Source organism: Neolamprologus multifasciatus, chromosome 6, assembly GCF_963576455.1.
Source record: "Neolamprologus multifasciatus chromosome 6, fNeoMul1.2, whole genome shotgun sequence".
NCBI lineage: Eukaryota > Metazoa > Chordata > Actinopteri > Cichliformes > Cichlidae > Neolamprologus > Neolamprologus multifasciatus.
Window position 1 is genome coordinate 28,565,932 of NC_140444.1, and position 16,784 is coordinate 28,582,715.

General features: G+C 41.8%; 3 protein-coding genes across 6 annotated transcripts in view; all 3 read left to right on the top strand.

Annotated features, from left to right (window-relative positions):
* Positions 1-3,374, top strand: part of LOC146517218 (ATP synthase F(0) complex subunit k, mitochondrial-like) — an 11,053-nt gene extending 7,679 nt beyond the window's left edge. Inside the window, exons 3-4 of the mRNA XM_085162456.1 lie at positions 2,963-3,055; positions 3,166-3,374. Of these exons, the coding sequence (XP_085018582.1) occupies positions 2,963-3,055; positions 3,166-3,267 (195 nt within the window). The 3' untranslated portion in view covers positions 3,268-3,374. The remainder of the gene's footprint in view (positions 1-2,962; positions 3,056-3,165) is intronic.
* A 115-nt stretch (positions 3,375-3,489) lies between these two features.
* socs1b (suppressor of cytokine signaling 1b) lies at positions 3,490-9,923 on the top strand. 2 transcript variants are annotated; one of them, XM_085162454.1, is made up of 4 exons: positions 3,490-4,352; positions 5,686-6,005; positions 7,821-8,008; positions 8,161-9,923. In XM_085162454.1, the coding sequence occupies exons 2-4, from the start codon at positions 5,814-5,816 to the stop codon at positions 8,483-8,485; spliced, it is 705 nt and encodes a 234-aa protein (XP_085018580.1). In that variant the 5' UTR covers positions 3,490-4,352; positions 5,686-5,813; the 3' UTR covers positions 8,486-9,923. The 2 variants fall into 2 exon arrangements, with proteins under 2 accessions (XP_085018580.1, XP_085018581.1); XM_085162455.1 differs by having other exon boundaries at positions 3,490-3,861.
* Positions 9,924-12,572: 2,649 nt separating this feature from the next.
* Positions 12,573-16,784, top strand: part of LOC146517220 (uncharacterized) — a 44,735-nt gene continuing 40,523 nt past the window's right edge. For 2 of the 3 annotated variants that reach the window (XM_085163090.1, XM_085163091.1), the window contains exon 1: positions 12,573-13,194. In XM_085163090.1, the coding sequence (XP_085019216.1) occupies positions 13,101-13,194 (94 nt within the window). In that variant the 5' untranslated portion in view covers positions 12,573-13,100. The remainder of the gene's footprint in view (positions 13,195-16,784) is intronic. The other variant, XM_085163092.1, reaches the window with a different exon arrangement.

The window sequence follows — 16,784 nt, forward strand, 5'->3', positions numbered from 1 at the left end:
GCGCATTCGCTGTCAAAATAAAAAACGTGCACAAGATAAGAAGTTGCAACGCGTGTTTGCATACATAAGATTTTCTGGAGGAGGACAGACATTTGTTTAGAACTCTTAAAGATGTCAAAGAAGCTCCTTTAAGCAATTACTGTGATGTTCCTCCACCTCCAAAGAAATGTCAGGAGTCCGAACCACAAAAGAAGCGCGTATTCTCGGAAAAGTGGTTGCAGGAGGTGAGCTGGCTTCAAACAAATGATGAACGCACAGAGATGTGGTGCAGAATGTGTCGTGAAAATTTAATAAATGACAAATTAATAAAAAGGCATGAACATTTTTTTTGTATCGAAAAAATATCGAACCGTGACACCAAAGTATCGAACCGAACCGAACCGTGAATTTTGTGTATCGTTGCACCCCTAGTATGTATGTATGTATGTATGTATGTGTGTGTGTGTGTGTGTGTGTGTGTGTGTGTGTGTGTGTGTGTGTGTGTGTGTGTGTGTGTGTGTATATATGAATGACAGCAACAACAGGAAGAAGGAACACGAGCAGCTCGGGAAATGAAAGAGGGGCATGTCTAAAACAGAGGCATGGGGTTGCACCAGCCCCACTGAAATATGAATAGTTTGCACTTTTGCTGTTAAATCTTAAAATCCTTAAAATCTCCAACACCACTGGATGGGGCCAGTAGGAGTACGTTTACTGAAGTACTTGTAAAAACTCTTGTACTAGTACTATGCTGCTTTCCTTTTTTTCTTTTTTGTCTCTATTCTGAATGTGATTGTTGCACTTTGTACAAAACTATTTTAAAGCTTTCTTTACTTAATATTTTTGCAGATTACTTAAATTATAATTGATCAAAGTACAATATTTAAGCAATTAAAGTCTTCAACGGCTTTAACAATAAAGAGATACACATCAAAAAATCAATAATTATATTCCTGTAACATCATGTATATTACTCAAGTGTCATTACATATGTGAATGATTATAACTTTTACTTAAGTAAAACGTCTAATTACTTTTTTACCCTCAAAAGTCAACAAGATTATGTTCAATTGTTAAGGTCCGCTTTTCACATAATAACTCTGCATTAGGACTCAGGGCTGCATATGAGCTTGAACTTGCTCCCCTCCCCCATTTGCCATCCAATTTTTTAAAATCATTTAAACACCCCTGATATCCTCTTTGCTTCCTCTGCAAATGTCCAAACCATCTCAACCTTGCCTCTATAGTTATGTCTCCAAACCGCTCGACCTGAGCTGTCCCTCTGATATGCTCATTTATAAGGTCCAATGTCCATATAATGTCTATATAATGTCCATTCTCGTTGATCCCAGTGAAAAATCTTATCTTTAGCTTGGCTTCCTGTTATTTTGTGGGTGTTACCCATCTCCAAACCATAGTTCACAGTAGATCTCACATCACGTCTTGTAAACCTTCCTTTCCCTTTCTTGCTTTCCCTTTCACTCTTGCCATTGTTTTCAATCTGGTGTGTGAAACGAATGTTTTAACTTGACCCCACTTCTGCACCTATCTCGTCTTTATGAGCATGCCTCTTTCACCCTCTCCTTTTTATTTCTTATTTAGTGAACCTGAGCTCCTGTGTATTTGTGCCCACTAGCATACACTGACACGATTGGTCAAAAAAACTCAATAGGGAAAAAAAGGCATGTGACACATGCAGCAATCAAATATACTAACAATATAAATCATTTTAATAAAAGGAATCATCACAATACATTTCAAAAATCGGTTCAAAGGGTGTCCCACTTTAACTGAAATGAATGACCCATTTTATCTAATACATTACGGTAAACTGGGCCAGGAGGTAAAGAGATTTCTCTTCATTTTACAAAATTTTATCTGAGAAAGATCATCATAACAAGGGTTGTAAATTTAGAGATGTCTCTTTGCTTGTTATTGATTTATTAACCTTATTAACAAGTGAGATTTCATATGTTCGTTCGCTTGTCATTTGACAGTTTCAAAACGAGGTGTTCCCCTTAGCAACCTCAGACCAAATAAGATCAAATGCTAAATATCAGGTAGTGTTTTAGCACCAGTTTAAAATGCCTTGCAGTCAGTCACCAGCTGTTAACCTTTAAAGAGATGAGATGCTAAGATCCTAAAATAACCCACTTTACCCACAGGCCCAATTTTCACCCAGAGCAACCACCTTTTCTTTCCACTGCTCAGTGGACAAAAAAGTAGCAGTTTAAAAAAAAAAAAAGGAAAAAAAAAAAGAAAGAAAGACTGACTATGATATTTTCATCTGAAATTTGTAGACTTGAGAAATGTTATTAGCTTGTTTATTAAGGGAAAACGCTTAGGATGTTGCTACAGATTTTTAATGCTAATGGCTGTGGAAGCTGAGCTAGGGTCACGTAGTACAGGTTCACAACCAAATCAGCTTCATCAAATTCAGACGGTATGCTGGGTGTGATCTCAATTACTGGTAACAAGTGTGCAATCCCACTGTTGCTTTATCACGCTACTCACAGAAAAACGTGCCTCTACATGCAAAGGTATGCACGTTCCACATCATCTATTTCTAAAATAAATTGCTTAATTTCTTCATAAAGTTTTCATATTGCAGCATTTATTAGATTAGATTCCATGAAAAAACACAATAATAATTCCTTAATTAAAAAACGCAGAGTGCGCTTACTCAAGCTTTGTTATTGGTTTTTCTTTTGTTTATTTTCCATAAGTCTTCTCATCATTTAATCTGGTGCTTTCACATTCGTTCTGACTGGGTTTGCATAATTCTGAGGGCATTCATCATGTGCTTCTATTGTATGTGTTTGTTTGCTAGCTTTTATTTTCTGTTTTCTTCATCTTTTATTTTATATCTTTCAATGCACGTTTTTTTTTTTTTTTTTTTAAACGTCTTGGAAATGTGTCAAAAAATATCACAGATCTGATCTCAGCGCTTCCTCTTACTGTTTCTGTGTGCTCTGTGTTTTAGAGACAGCTGTTTGGCATTGAGGCCCCTTCTTCTGTGGAACTGACGGGTTGGAGGAAATACTTTAATAGCTACACTCTGCAGGGTCGCAGAAATGTACTTAATCAGCACACACTTTTATACACACGCACACATCTTTATACAGATATTACACACTGGCATGCCGACTCCTCACAATCCAAAATGTTTCCTTCTCTTCTCTGCAGTGTGTCTTGGCTACTTATGGGATCTTTGCAGTAACGGCAGCTGCCTACTTGATGCTTAGACAGAAGAAAAAAGAAAACCAGACATCCACCTCCACGGCCTGAGAGGCTAACGTCTTGCAGTCATGCGTTTTCTCTGTGATGTGAGGGGTACTGCACCTTCAAATGTGTCAGCTGCAAGTTACAGAGTGTTAATAAATGCTTTGTCCGTGCTTGTCTGATCATTATTCATTGATATAATGAACAATCTTTCTGCTGCTGCAGAAACTGCAACAAAATCCGTAATTTTCTTATCTGTTTATTACCCTTAAAGCAGCGTGTTTTTCTCTATAAGAAATATAAAATAAGAAGAATGGCTGCACATTTTTTACAGTTTGATTCATGAATGCATTCACGTTCATGACTTTGCTTGTAATCCTTTTTGAATTCTTGGCTGCAGGTTGATTGACGAAGTTGTCGGTTAACCTGCGGTCTATTGATATGCTTGACATGACATGGAAATAATTGCAGCCCTTTGACTATGCGCTTAAGCATAGTTAAACATTGTTATGCTAAGCTGACAGAACAAAAAGGAAACAATATTCTTACCTGAGATCTTACACGCAGGCACCTGTGCCTCTTCTGCTGCTCCTGCTGCTGCATCACTGAGATTTACACTTACTTTACACCACTGGGATTTGTAAAGCATGATGTCCACAGGTATGTGTGAGCCTTTCTTTCATTTTGTTATAAATATAAACTAAACTTGTATATAAACTGAAATATATCTACAAAAACATTTTTTAAAGCAAACAGCGCTGTAGTAGTAAAACCATCAACCCATCCGTGATGCAGATGTTTGTTTTATAATCGGTATTTGTGTATTTTTCATGCAGCTGTAACATTTTTAAATATATAGTTATTTGCATTCAAACCAATCTCAAATTCAGTGTGCGTACTCGCTACACACGCACGCACACACGCACACACGCGGGCTCTGCTGTGAGATCACATGATTTCAAGGAATCTGCGAGCTGAAGTGAAAGCGAAAGTGCGGTCGCGAACACCTGAATCAACGGTTTGAAGCGCGCATGCGCGTTTCAGCGAAAGAAGGAGCGCGTACGTTCTCTGAAAACGAAATCATCTTTTTTATCAAACGAGTTGCGACTTTCTGGGGGCGAGAAGCCGACTGTAGCTCACTGCTGCGACACGTAAGTAGGCTTAATTATTCCTTTAGCTCACATTGCCGCTGAAGCTTGAGGCGGACCGCTGTTGAAGGAATCCAAGAAAGCTGAAAAAGTGTCATTTTCTCATTAAGTGTGGGAACTTGTGACAAGCTTTTCCAATTTCTGTAAAACACATCAGCGTCACGGAGGTAGCTGAACTCCACCTTCAAAAATCCCCCCACCTTAAGTAAATCTGTTGTATAGCACAGAATTTTGCAGCTGAATCTGTGGAGGATGTTTGGCCACATTTGAGCTTTTTCTAAACACTTTTGCAGCTATTGGCAGTTTTAACTCGTCCTGCTGGTTTTACTCTTATTTCCGAGCTCCAGCACTCTCTGTGTGAAATGCCACAGTGTCTCTGATTTAATGTGTGGGTCATAAATGCTCTCCTCTTGGGCTAAAGTAACGCTGTGTCATTGCCCTGCTCTACTGCTTAATATCTGTGGGTGTGTGAACCTATGAATTAAAACCTCAAAATTGTTGTCACTGGTTCTTTTAAATAGATATAGATATAGATATATATAATGTGTGTGTGTGTGTGTGTGTGTGTGTGTGTGTGTGTGAGAGAGAGATAATAACAGACGTTTATGTCATTGTGAGACAAAACTGTTATGTTAGCTGATAAAATGCAGCTGTAAGCTCATTGCAAACACTGACATTAGAAAAAATGAAGTTATTATAACTCAGTGTAATGTTTATAAACATTGACAATAAAAAAGGGAAAATAAAATTAATTTGAACTGTTAAAATATATACATTCTCTACTCACTGCTTGGTACACACGGTACTCTTTATAAAGTATTGATCAGCATCATGTATTTGCATTTTATTCTTTATTGTAATGTAATTTTTTTTATTTGCTTATCTTAAATTTGAAACACAAAAATCTGTACAGGACAGTTAAAATGTTTTCATTGCTTTTGTTTTAAATGAAAAGCAGACAATGTCCCCGCTAATCTGCTTACCTCACACTTCAGAGGAAATTAAGTCTTTTTATACACCTTTTTAGTCTCGCTTGATTGAGAAAGTGAAAGCGTTCTTCTGTCATCAGTTGTGTTGTAGCCGCCCTTACTGGTGGTTTGTAACACACAAACATGTGGTTTACTGTCACCCTTTAAGTCTGGATTGGGCGCCCATGCTGGGAGCGTGTGCCATGACAGTGTGCGTTACGCTATATAAAGCCAGGGACGTGTTTCAAACATCAGCTGTGCGCTCATCAGGAGGCATAAAACATGTACACCAGAAATGACAATGTGATTAATGCAATGTTAAGTGTTTGAAAGCTGAGGATTAAAGTTACAATATAAACTCTCTGCAGCATGGCGTCTCAAAGTGGACTGAGCAACAGATGACCAGCCGGGAAGGAGTGAATGATGGAGGATCTGCCAGTGAAAAACGGAGTAACTGGTGCAACAGGTGGTCAAGAGGAGGATTGTTCTTTGTAGGATGGTCAGAGACAATTGCAATAAAGTGGTAGTACAAAGCCCAAAACAGAGCCACGCAGCCGAACCACAGAGCCCGAGTGAGCCCTCTGAAGAACACCGGGAACAGAGCCCAAACAGAGCGGAGTCGAGAGAGCGGCAGCTGGATTTACTGCACTGGGTCAAAAACAACTATGAGGAAGACGCTGAGCTCTGGGTTAGTGTTCGCGATCACTCACTGCTGATTTTACTGATGTTGTTTTTTGTGATAGATTGTTTAAATCTTAAAAGCACTCAGCAGGCAGAATACCACATTTTATGTCTTTATCGATTATTCGATCATTAACATGTGTGCACTAATGCATGGGCAAACTTTAATGTTGCAGCTTTTTAACTACTTTACACACTGCTGGAAACTGTCCTAAATGTCCATCACAGCTCATTTGTCAATTATACGTTTATATAGATCAAAACTTGTAGCTACTGTTATCAAACAGATACAGTGGAGGAAACAGCAGTTTCCCTCAAAGTGAGTAAAATTGAATGCATTTCTAAAGATTTTCAGATGTACAGAACAAGTACTTGAGCGTGTACTTTCAGGCAATGTCGTGCAAAAGTATATTTTTAAATCAGTTTCTTTTTCATTTAAGTTTGGCTAAAAGCGAAACTAAATAATAATGCGATTGAAAAATTCAACGGTGTTTGTTTTACATTATCAAACAGTGTGATGGATACTAATATAATATGAAACTACAAGTGACCCACAAACGTTTGTTTTTAACTGCTGTCAAAATAAAACCTAATAAATTTATTGAGGAAAATAAACCATATGGCTGGAGCATGGCGGTAATAAACTCGGACACTCAGACCAGGTCGGTAAACAAAATGACAGAAAACCGTTGTTACAACGAAAGTGTTTGGAAGCCTGCCTGGCTTTATCATTGGACTTTGAACCTGAGCATGCCTCCCCCTCATGTGCCAAGGATTTACAGCACCATTATGGCGTTGGTAGTGGTCTTACAATGTTATTGCCCACAGAGTGCATCTTGTGTCAGAGCAAAACGTTACAAGTGGCGCTTATGGAAATTAACACGTGAAGTGAACTGATAAAGTTTCTAGTAAATGACCCAAGCATTAAGTTCACGCTGAGAAAGTGAAAGAACCCTTTGTGGTATGGTGGTTTCAGCCATTTGGAAAGTTTCCAGCAACATTCCTTGCTGTACATTTTTTGTTTATTACATAAGATGCAGAGTCACAAGTTCACGTGATGAGCAAGATTTTAAAATTCTTTGAAATGTTTTTTTTTTCTCTAAGTGGCTGTATAGTTGCACCACAAACCTTACAAATCACATTTTTGTAAGTTTCAGTTTCTTTCTGATACCTCATTTGTGACCGATGTGCAATAATTTGTTCTAAAAATACTTGACAGGCGTCATTTCAGTTTTATTTAAAGTAAACTATTATGCTTATTTTAACTTTCAATGGTTTATTTTATTAATGGACCATAGTGTTTTTTGCTTTATTCACAATTAAGCCTTTCAGTTCATCACTGATCTGAAACAAGCTGCTGTAGCTCCTCCCTTTAAGGCCACCCCCTCTTTAAGCCAGCTTTCTTCTAATTGGCTGCTCCTCAAAAACAAAAGAGCAGTGGATGGGTGTGGCTTGATGTCATCATGCAAAAGCAAGAATCAAACAAACTGTGGGAGCGAGTGTTTGTAGCAGCGTAAAGCCTGATCTTCTGGCTGGCGGGGAGCGCTTGTGCATACACTGACCTCATCGCTTAAAACTTTGCCTCACGTTTTTAAAGAAAAGCAACACAGGCAACATATATTTAGCCTTAGAGGCAAAGCCGAGGGCAAGAAAAAGCACAGCCTTCATTTTTGTTTAATCAGATTAGGAGCTGTTCGCTGTAGGCAGTGAAATCTCTGGTGTACCATTAGCAATAAAGAGCCTGCAGCCACCAGAGAACAACTTTGATTTATGTGCGTTTTTCATCATATTGACTGGACACGTCTGATCTTCTCCGCTGTAGGAAGTGACTGGAGCTGATTCCGATGGCTTGCCCACACACCTCCGTCCGTTCACCAGCGAAGCAGAGTATAAACTAGTAAAAAGTACTTACCAGCAGCTTCTGCAGAGTGATTACTACTGGGGATCCCTGACCATGGAAGAAGCCCACGGAAAACTCAAAAATGCTCCTGCTGGAACTTTCCTCATCAGGTAGCCAGCGCTGTTTTACTTTATTTCTCTCTTTAACTGTTGTGGTTTTTTTCCTGCTTTTTTTCCCTTCATCCCATTAAAGCTAAACCAATGCAGTCCATCTCATTTACCAAGCTCATGTGTAGTGACTGTACACCGCTGTGCTGTTGCAGGGACAGCGGGCAGCCGGATGTTTTCTTCACTCTGAGTTACCAAAGCGACGACGGCCCGACGAGTATTCGCATCCAGCTGAACAAGCTCCACTTCAATCTGTTTGGCAGCCAGAGGACTTTTCCTTCACTCTTTGCTCTGCTGACTTACTACACCAGCTCCTGCTGTAAACTGACGGTGCCCTTTCGCATTCACCGCCCAGAGGGCCTGAAGCAGATGTGCAGGAGGGCCTTTGTAGGCGTGTTTGGAGCAGATAGGATAAGCACATTACCTGGTCTCAACAAGCAAGTGAGAAGCTACCTTTGGGCATACCCTCACCCTATATAGACCCATGTGCTCCAAGTTTCTGTGTCAGGATGTTGTGCTATCACAAGGATAAAGAATGTTATTTCTTACTTTTTAAAGAAGTTATCCTTTGTATTTTAAATGAGAGATAATAGAAGATCACTGCAGGTGACTGCTATTAATGATATTATTGGAGAGAAGAGCGAGTAGAAGGATGTAACCGTCAGAGGTAGAAATGGCTACATGAGGTAATTCAGGCGACCTGCAGCACAGATGGACAACCTGAAGGTTTCTGATTGTTGAGAGGTTATTTGCACACCTTCTGAAAATGTATTGTTTCACAGATTTGACAAAGCACGTGTTATCGTTGTTTTTTTTTTTTTTTGGGGGGGGGGGGGGGGGGTGTTTTATATGCACTGTCAGAAGTGAACAATTATTATTTATATAACTAAAGTTTCTAGCAATTTTCCATGTAAAGGCTGCACCACTGCCTGTATGGTGACATTTCAGTTTGTCGTGCCTATGAAAATGTCATAACTGCTGCTGTTTAAAGCTGCACTAGCTGATATCTGAACTTATGAACGCATGAGCAAGCAGCCATGTCAACAGCTCATGAACTTGAGGGTAAATCAACTGTAAAAATCCAGTTGGAGTGATGGTTTCTGGCTTGTTCCTTCTCTTTCTTTTTTTGCGTTGCTTGTTTGGTAACATTAGGTTAATTATCTCAATATCTTGGTACAAGGGTTCATTTGCTCTGGATGATGGGGGGAAACAGAGGAACGGATTCCAACCGCTAAATTGATGTTTATAATTCACAGAATTTGCAGTTAATATGATTCAGATATCGGTTAACTTCGCCGCAGTTCTTGATGAGATTGCAGATGTAATCTTCCCATTACAGAAGGAATCCTCTTTTTCTGTTATCTCACAAAAAGAGGATTCCTCCAGCTGTAGCTGACCTTAGATTCTGTAGTTTTGCTCTCACCTGTATTTAAAAAAAGCATCGACTTTCTGTTTTTTGTCTTTCTGTTGGTTTTGTGTTGGCCTTCTCCTGCCTGGCTGTCAAGGGGGTCGGCTACAGCAGCTAAACTAAGCAGCAGAGTTGACTGAATGTTTGTTTTCGTCACTTATAGGCCGTCTATGTAGAGTCCACAATAATTCTTTTTTTAATGTAAAAGTATTGATTAATGCAGCTGATCAACACTTGAAATGATTCTAGTTACTGTCTTTGGTCTTCTGGTACAATATGCATGTAATATTGTTTTGTTCATATTGAATAAATAATTTTTTATACTAAATAAAATACATGTAAACCTAAGACTTGATTACTGCGCACTCAAAGACAAGAAGAGGAATACAAATCACTTCCTTTCTAGTAAGTATGTAAGCTTTGAAGATAAACATGACAAAAACCTAGAGAATTTTTCAAAAAAAGAGTAAACAAACACAAGTGTAAATATATTAGTTTTTAGCTGTTTTTTGGCTTTTATTTTTTTGGGCGGGGGGGGGGGGGGGTTTAGCCATTAAAGGTTTTTAATGTTCACCAACAGCTACACTGCAGAGCATTACGAGACAGTAGTGTAAAAAAAATTACACTTTGCTTGTTGTGCTCTGCTCAACTTTATGACAGTGGGACATGAGTCTATTTTTAGTAATTGTTAATAACAGGATACACATGTACTTCTCAAAATGCGATTGAGGTGCAGGTTTTAATCCCTTTTCATGCATTTTCAGCGGCTCATTATTAATCGGACAGCTGACCGACGAGCACTTTCTTTATTGCACATCAAACAGCTATGACCTTTCAAATATTTTAAAGTTAGGTGACTTTTGTTTTTTATCTAAACAATAGATCAAAACAAACATAATTAGCAAGTGAAAGCAAAACTTAAAAAAACAAGTAAAAAGAAATCCTTACACGCCACTCTCCAGGCTACCTTACTTTATCTGTAAACTTGACCTTCTTTTTGCAGTTTTATTTATTTATTTAGCAGTTTTAAAGTGAAAGTGACACATATTTCAGAAACAACAGTTTCAGATTGTTAAAGGACCAATGCGATGGTTTCAGTGGAAGCCTTGTTTGCATTCCATTTCTGAAGTGTTTAGTATGAATCAGTCACAAAGATCACCTCTAGTTATGACTAACTACATGTCTGTGTGATTTCATTTTAACCGGACTGACTCTGTGTGTGTGGGTGAATTAAGGCCCACGGCTTATTTGGGCTCTGTGCTGCGTTTAGCGGTGTTACTCCGGCCTGGTATAAAGCTGACGCTCAGCTGAAAAGCTTTCTGATCATTCGTTCAGATAAGCGGTGTGCACACAATGCAGTGCAAAAGTGTGCACATACGCACATTAAAGATTTTTTGAGGTTTTCCGTCATCTGTTCCACTTCCTGTCCTAAATCTGACTGGCAGTGTCCCCTTTAGTCTAAATTAGCCCTGCACCAGGGACACACACACACACATATCCACACTTTCCTGATCCTCAAATTATCTTTGTCTCATTAACCTTAAACAGGCTGATGTGAAAAAAAACCCCACCACTGCTGTGACACACATAAACGCAAGGAGAGCTTATTTGTTGAACCCCTTCCAACAACAATGCAAAGGTAAAGAGCTTTTTATAAAAGGCTTGTTAAGCATTAACAGCTCATATCAGTAGCATTAAAATGGACATGCTCAAAGTCCTGTATAGATTTTAAAAGTGCTGTGAGTTACACCAGTGAGAAAATAGCCCCATCTGTCTTTATTGCTTATAAATAGATACTGTATTGGAGATATGCCCATGTCTGTGGGCAGGCACATCATCAGCCTGGGCTTTCACGGCTGGAGCCTCGGGATCTTATTAATGAATAATATTAATCAATAATATGGTAAATACATAATCATCAGATCAAAAATGTGATATTTGGATCATTGAATTGGCATGTGATGATTGCATTGCTTTTACAACCAGTACAGGAGAGGGAACAGGAGGAATGGGCAGAGGAGATGAAGAGTGCAGCAGGTTGATGACACAGTAAAAGAGCAGGAAAGGTGATGAAGAGGTGAGCACAGAAAAGACCAGACAGAGGCAGCACGGTATTGAAGGGCTCAATATGACACAACAGAAGCAGAAACAACGGGAAAAACTGAACTAACATTATCAATGTGTCAACATGCAGCCTCATACATGAGTGCTTCATTGTGGTTTTACTACTGATGCTCAAAGTCAGCCTAAAGCAGGGATTACACTTTCTGCTAGGGGTTAGATGGCTAGCGCGGGGCTCCACATGCCTTCCTGATTTACATTACAGTACACCAACCGTGAATCATAATGTGGTGTTCTTAAAGCAGATGTCAAAGAAGTATAGAGTCAATGAGTCCATGTCAGTGTCCACAAAGGAGTATAATCTAGGCTTAGCACCCCTGACTTTAACCATTAGCTCTAATATTTGATAATAATTTTACTTTATAATCTAACTTCAAAAAGGTGTTACTGAGCGAAAATCCAAGAAGATTTCAGGGATGGGTCGAGGCACCACTGTTGTAAGGTCTTGGCAACGCTTCTGTTTGTGACCCATAAAGCTGGAAGAGACCACTTCCCTCTTCTTGGTGTCCTACTTCCCCTGTCCTCAGTATTCAGGGGTGGGCTCATGTTTGAGCAGGACCTTCAGTTTGATCCCAGCTGCACACCTGAAATCTCTGTATAAGGAAGACATTCTAAATATCTTAGTCATAGTTTCTGCTATTAGGTGTTTCCCAGGTCACATTTTACTGTGATCTCACACACGCACACACACACACACACACACTAGAGTTGTAAATAGAGGCAAACAATGAAAGGGATTGTGTTAATGAATGAATGAAACCGTTTCCAAACTCCAGCACAGCTCGAGCGTGACTAGTTATTATTATTTAAAAACTGCTGGGTCTGGGTTAATCTATAGTGTCCCGTGTGGTCGCGCAATCCCGGTCATAGCTATGAGCACGCCTCTTGCACGCGACTGCGTGTTTATATGACCTTTCTGACCGGTGACCCTCAGGAGGGGACCTTATCGCTCAGGGGTTACAACAACTGGAGTGGCACGCGTGCGTGTGTAGTACTTGTTTATGTAATGCCATATGTAATTGTGACCGCTCGCGTGTGCGCGCGCGCGCTGGATCTGGCGCGAGCTGGTCCAGCACCGCGGCGGCGACAGCGGTTGCACGTTAAACATCAGCCACCCGTGCGTGTTATTCTGCGGACTGGGGACTCGTGAGATTTGAGTTGTGCGGGCTTGACCCGACAGACGGGAGGGCGCTCGAGCTCCACCGTTTTCACGCACGGCACGCACGTCGACCCGGTGAAATCGTCACGCTGACAGAATCTGTGGAATCTGTCGCGAGTGTTCCTGCGCGCGCGGTCGGAGAGCATCCCGACAGAGAGCGAGGTCCGGTCGGTCGGTCTGTAGTCGGTGTGGGTCCGCGGAAGGCTTTAGCGTGCAGGGGAGCTGCAGAGGGACTTGCGCTGGACTCCTTGGCCGAATCGGAGCATCCCATTGCCGGCAGCATCCATCCCTCCGCGCCTCAGCTCCAGCGGGAGGCCGGGAGCGGCGGCAGGATGTAGCAGCGGATTAACGGAGGAGAGAGGGGCGCTCAGAGGAAGAGAGCGGGACCGAGGCGGGACGGAGGGGACATGGGGAAGGACCAGGAGCTGCTCCAGGCCGTGAAGACCGAAGACCTGCTGACAGCTCAGCGGCTTCTACAGAGACCACGGCCAGGGAAAGCCAGTCAGTATCCATCCATCCTCCTGTCTCTGTGTCTCTCACACACACACACACACATACACTGCCCGTCATTATCAGGTCAGGACAGTGCAGGCTAAATCTGATGTGATGCCATTTAGCCTAAATGGTGCACTGTGCGTGTTTGTGTGATGGCGTGCGTTTCTCCTGCACGCATGTGTGTGTCTGTGTGTGTGTGTGTGTGTGCTATGACGTTGAGTTTGTGATAGTGATGACGTTGCACATGTGTGAGAACAGTCATCGGGATGTAATCTGAAATTAGGAGCGCTTGTCATCCCATTCTCCACAACTGATCTTTTCTCTGTGTGTGTGCGTGTGCGTATGCGCGTGTCTATGTGCGTGCGCGTGTCAGACAGAAAGGTGGAAAGTGGGTACGCACATAGGCCGTGCACCGCTCGCGGGACAGGGGGATTATTGGTGTGTGAAGACGCCAGATGTTAGTGGTAATAATGTGACGATCGTACACGTGCAGACATTTGCGTGCGCGCGCACAAATGTGACGCTAAAGCATGAATGTGCGCGGGTGCCTAACATGGAGTCAGCTGGGACTTGAGGTGATAATTAGATTTCAATTACAGCGCTGAAACATCTCTCCTCCTCTGCAGTTTCACCATAAGACCCCTCTAAGCGCCTCTGCTTCTCTTCCTTCTCTCACCTCATTTCCTCTGCTCTGGCTTCTTCTCGCCTCTCCTCTCCCCGTGTTTCATCTTGTCTTCTCTCATATCATCTCTTGCCTTCTACTCCTGCGCTTTCCCTGTCTCTACCCGACCCCTTCTCATCTACCGTCCCGTGTCATTTTCTTCCTTCACTCATGTCCTTTCACGTCCTGTCTCCTTCCTGCCTATTCACCTCTTTTCCCCTTTTTTCATTTCCTCCTTCCTCCCTCACTCATACCTCCTTTCCACTCCTTCTAACCGTGTCGCTCATGTTTCTGCCTCTGTCATCTCTCTCCTCTTCTGCCCCCCACCACACACACACACAAGCAGCCACACACAGCCGGTGTTTCCTCCATGTTCCTCTCCTGCCCCGTCCTTTTCCTCTCTTCTCTTGCGTTGTTTGTCTCTGAACATTCCAGCAGTGCTGTGGAAAAGAAGAAAAAAATGCTTCTCCTCAAATGCCAGAACAGATCAGGCCTGAGTGCTTAGTCCACTGCACACTGACAAAGAGAGAGGGGTGGGGGTGGGGGGTTGTGGGTGAGGGAAATGAGGGTGAGGAGGAGGAGGGTTAGCATGTAAGCAAGTGAAATGTTGAGATATGTATGCAGAGACGTCAAGAGACAGGACGTGTTGGAGGGAGGTTAAAGAGTGCGTGTGTGTGTGTTTCAAATCCAGGTTTATGTTTGAATAATTAAACAGGATGCCAGGTTTCTCTGCTGGAGAATTGTTGCTTTCTCAAACACACACACTGACACACCTCAGACACACAGTTACAGGCAGGTACATACGCACACAAACACAAACACACACACAGGGACACACTTGACACATCGGGTGTTAGTCATGTGCCTGACTGTGTTTGTATTATTAATAGTATGCTAATGAGGTTCAGAGCAGCACTGTGGCGGGTTAAAGGGAGGTTTTGCTGTGTTGGTTATTTGCTGTGTTGAAATGTCACACATTGATGCTGTGGATGAAAGGAACAGAAGCTTTCCTGGCATGCCCTCCTTCAGAAGCCGGAAAACCACGAATTTCTATCAGTCGTTATCAGTCGCTGTTTACACGCATGCACCGCAGCCCTGAACTTTTCCAGACTTTCCTATCTCCAGATCAGCTAGATCGAACTTTACAGCAGTCGCTGACCTGGCTTGTGATGCCTCATTGTGCCAGGGCGAGCGCCGAACACACCATTTTCTGCTCTGTGATACATGTGAGAAACTCTGGAAAATACCCAGAGGTGATGTGAACAGGTAAAAAAGTGGTGTGACTAAAAAAAGGCCGTCCTTGGTCACTGTGGTCACTGTCTACCTTTTGGATTTCCAGTCATTAGTCAACATTTTGGGAGTTATCCGCTCTTCCGTGATGCCCCTGGAGTGCGTGGAGACGCTTGTGTTTGCTCCTTCAGCCAGCAGCAGAACATTTGGTGTGCTTTGCTGAGACACTTCAGAGTTAGAGGTAACAGAAGCAGCTCTAGTGAGTAAATAGAAATGAGGGACTGTGAGGCAGCTGCTTATTCTCTATTTGAGGGCGTGCCAAACGAAAGGCTAGGCGAGCTCTGTGCCAGTGTGTTACATACAGTAGTGACATAGATAAGAAACGGGAGAAACGGCCGGACTGCTAATAAGTGTTTCTGTAGGAGACAGTAACTCGCACTGAAGAGGGCTTTGTTACTTTTTAAACCTTTTATTTTCACAAGAAGCTCCTTAACTGACGGAACGAAAGGAAACCCCAAAAAAGCGCACATTACGAACTTTGACTGGAAGAAGACCCAGAAAAAAAGCACCACTGTAAATATAAATGATTTAAAGTGATGTAGCAGAGACCGACCACCCTGTTGGACATTGTGTGTTAGTTTTGCAACAGAGGATGAGAGAACCGCGACATAAGGCCGTGGAGATTCCTTTCATAAATTTCGTCTCAGTGTCAGAGCTCAACTGGAAATCACTTTCGCCATCTTCGGGATGAATATAGGAAAATATTTTCACATAGAAGGGACACACACCGATAGACATGTAATCACTTGTACCAGTACACAATTCTCAATAACCAGTAGATAGCACTTTATACAACATGCCTCATTCATCCATTCACACTCAAATGGATGCATCAGAGAGCAACGTGGGGTATATTCCCTAAGAGACTGAAGGAGCCAGGGATCAAACCAACAACCTTCTGATTGATAGGTGACCTGCTCTGCCTCCTGAGTTACGGCTACCCCAATACAAGACCAACACATAGTGATGCAGTTAAAGTCAATTGGCATCACTGACATGCTGGTGACAGTCCATTTTTTTACTTTGCTAATAGACTGTTAATAGGCTGCTGAGTAGCCTACAAACGTTACTACGAGGTATAAAGTAAGCTACGTTACTACATGGGTTTCATTCTCCCTGGCATTTATATAACGGTCTCAAACCCAAACACATTTTGGTGTATGGAAACGTAACCGCTACCTCAAAAGACAGATGTTTATTTCAAGATAAAAACACAAGATTTCTTATCAGGTGGTCGGGGCGGAGCCTTCGCGGCAGCTGCGCTAGTCCACGTGTAGCTTCTGCTGTGCTTGTGGGCTACTTTCTGCTTCTGCAGTACATTAGGATAGATAACACAGGAAGAGAGAACCACAACAGCAAACCATGGAGGTTCATATCGCAGTTCAGAGCTGTTAGACTGCTACCTGACACAGATACAGGACCCGTTAGACCTGCCAGTTTATTGGCTAATAAACCCACATTTAACCCATATTTAAGCTAAATGTGTGTCTGTATTGTAAAAAAAATCAACTTGATCTTGCTAAAGCTTTTTTTTTCATATAGCGTGTACTGATAACTAAGATTACTGTATTAAATTGAATAAACGATAACGTTGGTGTGATTTGCATAGAAATTCTGTGAGGAAACCCAAAGTTTGTCTGCCCGT

Coding starts and splice junctions, on each gene's coding strand:
- socs1b (XM_085162454.1), top strand. CDS start 5,814: ATGGTCAGAGACAATTGCAATAAAGTGGTAGTACAAAGCCCAAAACAG. Junction 6,006..7,820: donor AGGAAGACGCTGAGCTCTGG/GTTAGTGTTCGC, acceptor TCTCCGCTGTAG/GAAGTGACTGGAGCTGATTC. Junction 8,009..8,160: donor GCTGGAACTTTCCTCATCAG/GTAGCCAGCGCT, acceptor GTGCTGTTGCAG/GGACAGCGGGCAGCCGGATG.